The sequence below is a fragment of the Fulmarus glacialis genome, unplaced genomic scaffold (genome assembly GCF_000690835.1).
Source record: "Fulmarus glacialis isolate BGI_N327 unplaced genomic scaffold, ASM69083v1 scaffold27948, whole genome shotgun sequence".
NCBI lineage: Eukaryota > Metazoa > Chordata > Aves > Procellariiformes > Procellariidae > Fulmarus > Fulmarus glacialis.
The window spans coordinates 1-2,025 of record NW_009226738.1 but is presented as its reverse complement, the minus strand read 5'-3'; the positions used below and the strand labels follow the sequence as shown (position 1 = coordinate 2,025).

Here is a 2,025-nt window from a genome sequence, read left to right as displayed (position 1 = left end):
CCCCGCCACGGCTCTCGCTTACGGGGCCATTTGAACCGGCTGGACACGGGTTGAGAGCGCTCGGCCAACTCTATCCCTGATTTGACCCTGAGCCTGGGGGATGCCGGGACCGTCACCCCAGGAGTGAAGCCCGGCCGGGCGGGGGATGCAGCTTCGCCCACCTGTCTGGGAGATGATGGCCAGGCGGGAGGTGTAGGTGGGGATGAAGCGGAGGAAGAAGGGGTCGATGTGGACCTGCAGCGGGGTGGTGGCTCGCATCATGCGCAGGTCGTAAACCTTCAGGAAGCGGTCGCAGGCGAGGCCGTTCATCCGGCTGGAGAAGCCGCAGGTCACCAGCAGGTTCCCGTGGACGTCAAAATCAGACAAGCTGCCCGAGTACGCGTCGAATTCGTGCTCCACCACAAATGTGCGCAGATCCCGCAGGGAGACCTGGGAGGGTAAGACGGGGGCGCTGGGTGCCACGCAGGCAGCTGCTGGCTACTTGGGAGCCCCTTGAGCTCTGGGACAACCAGGACATCAATTCCAGGGGTTTCCCAGAGGGAAGCCGAGCATCAGCAGCAGGGCTGCCAGGAAGGATGGGGCTGGTGTTACCTTCCCCGAGGTGTGCCCACAGAAGAAGAAGCGGTTTGATTGCCTCATGATGGTGATGCCGGGAACCTCCACGGTGTACTGGGAAGGAGGCAGAAGAGCCGGGTGAGCGGGGCTGAGTCCCAGAACAAAGCACCTCCCCGGGAGCAGCCCCCAGCCCGGCGGTACCTTCTGCGTCTCCTGGACGGTGTTGAGGTCTATCTCAATGACGTGGTTCTGCAGCCCACCAACGAGCAGCGTGCTGCTGTCCGTCAGCAGGAGGCTGTGCATGTCCTCGGACTCATCCATGCTGCGGGAGAGGAGAGAGGACAGCCCTCGCGCTCCTGCCCAGCTCGAGGAAGGGGGCGGAGGATCTGCCCTCACCCCTTCCCAGATTTAGCTTCTACACTGCCGGCAGAGGGGCCGGGACCACCTCCCCCAGCACAGGGGCAACTCGGGGGGCTGGCATGACCCGCCTGCTGCCAGGGGAAGGCACTCACAGGTAGTCAAAAATGATGAGGCCCCCCCGTGACATGTACTTCAGGTTGGTTTTGGTCAGGAAAAGGACACCGTTCTCCAGGCTCTGGATCTGGCGGATGTCATCATTGCTGTTCACTTGGAAGGAGGAGTATCGCTCCAGCGTCGGGCCGAAGAAAGAGGTGGCGTGGCCCTAAAACCAGCCGGGGACAGGCTCGTCGAGACCCGCCCCAGCTTCACTTGGATGCGACACAGCCAAACGCCACTTTGCCCTGCACCAGCTCCCGGGTGGGGGCAGGCTATCGGCTGTCCCGACGTCCTCGGCACGATCGGCGGCCCTAGGGCCTCAGCCAGCCTACAGGGGGGCTTCCTGCCCCGCTGCGTGCCCCAAACTGTGGAAGGTTGTTCAGACTTTTCCCTTTCAGGCAGATACGTGCAGACACGAGTAAAGAACCAAAAGCTCCAACAGCCCCACACATCAGGGCAGTAAAGTTACTTTACTGTTACCAAGAGGCTCATGCTCCGTGATGCATCAACCACCTCCGGGCAGAGGCTCTGCACCGGCGCAGCACGATCTTGGTTTGAGCAGGACTCTCTGGCTCGGCCCCACGCTGAACCCCAGCCCGCTCCCCCCAGCTGGTCGCAGCAGGCAGGTGTCGGGCAGCGAGCCCCTCCCTGCCCCGCTCCCAGGGCGGGCACCTACCCCGTGGTTGCCAACCCACAGCATCTCTTCGTGCAGGTCGAAATGGGAGACGGAGACAGGCACCCCCACTTCGGAGACGGCGGTGTGCAGCTCGCTGTACATGCCCTCCATGAGGTGCACCGACTCCGGCACCGCGATACCCTCTAACGGCACCCCCTCGGGATCCAGCTCCACGTTCTGCAGCAAGCTGGGGTTGAGATGGGGGTCCAGGACAGGGTCCAGCGCCGGGTGGAGGGGGGGAGCATATTCGGCAAGGGAGGGGTCGAGACCTTCAAAAT

The 2,025-nt window shown here is 63.3% G+C and overlaps 1 protein-coding gene across 1 annotated transcript in view; it reads right to left on the bottom strand.

Annotated features, from left to right (window-relative positions):
• Positions 1–2,020, bottom strand: part of PAN2 (PAN2 poly(A) specific ribonuclease subunit) — a gene marked incomplete at both ends in the record, with an annotated part of 9,364 nt that extends 7,344 nt beyond the window's left edge. Inside the window, 5 exon segments of the mRNA XM_009582919.1 lie at positions 162–429; positions 592–669; positions 757–877; positions 1,068–1,237; positions 1,748–2,020. Of these exon segments, the coding sequence (XP_009581214.1) occupies positions 162–429; positions 592–669; positions 757–877; positions 1,068–1,237; positions 1,748–2,020 (910 nt within the window).
• Between the last annotated feature and the right edge of the window lie 5 nt (positions 2,021–2,025).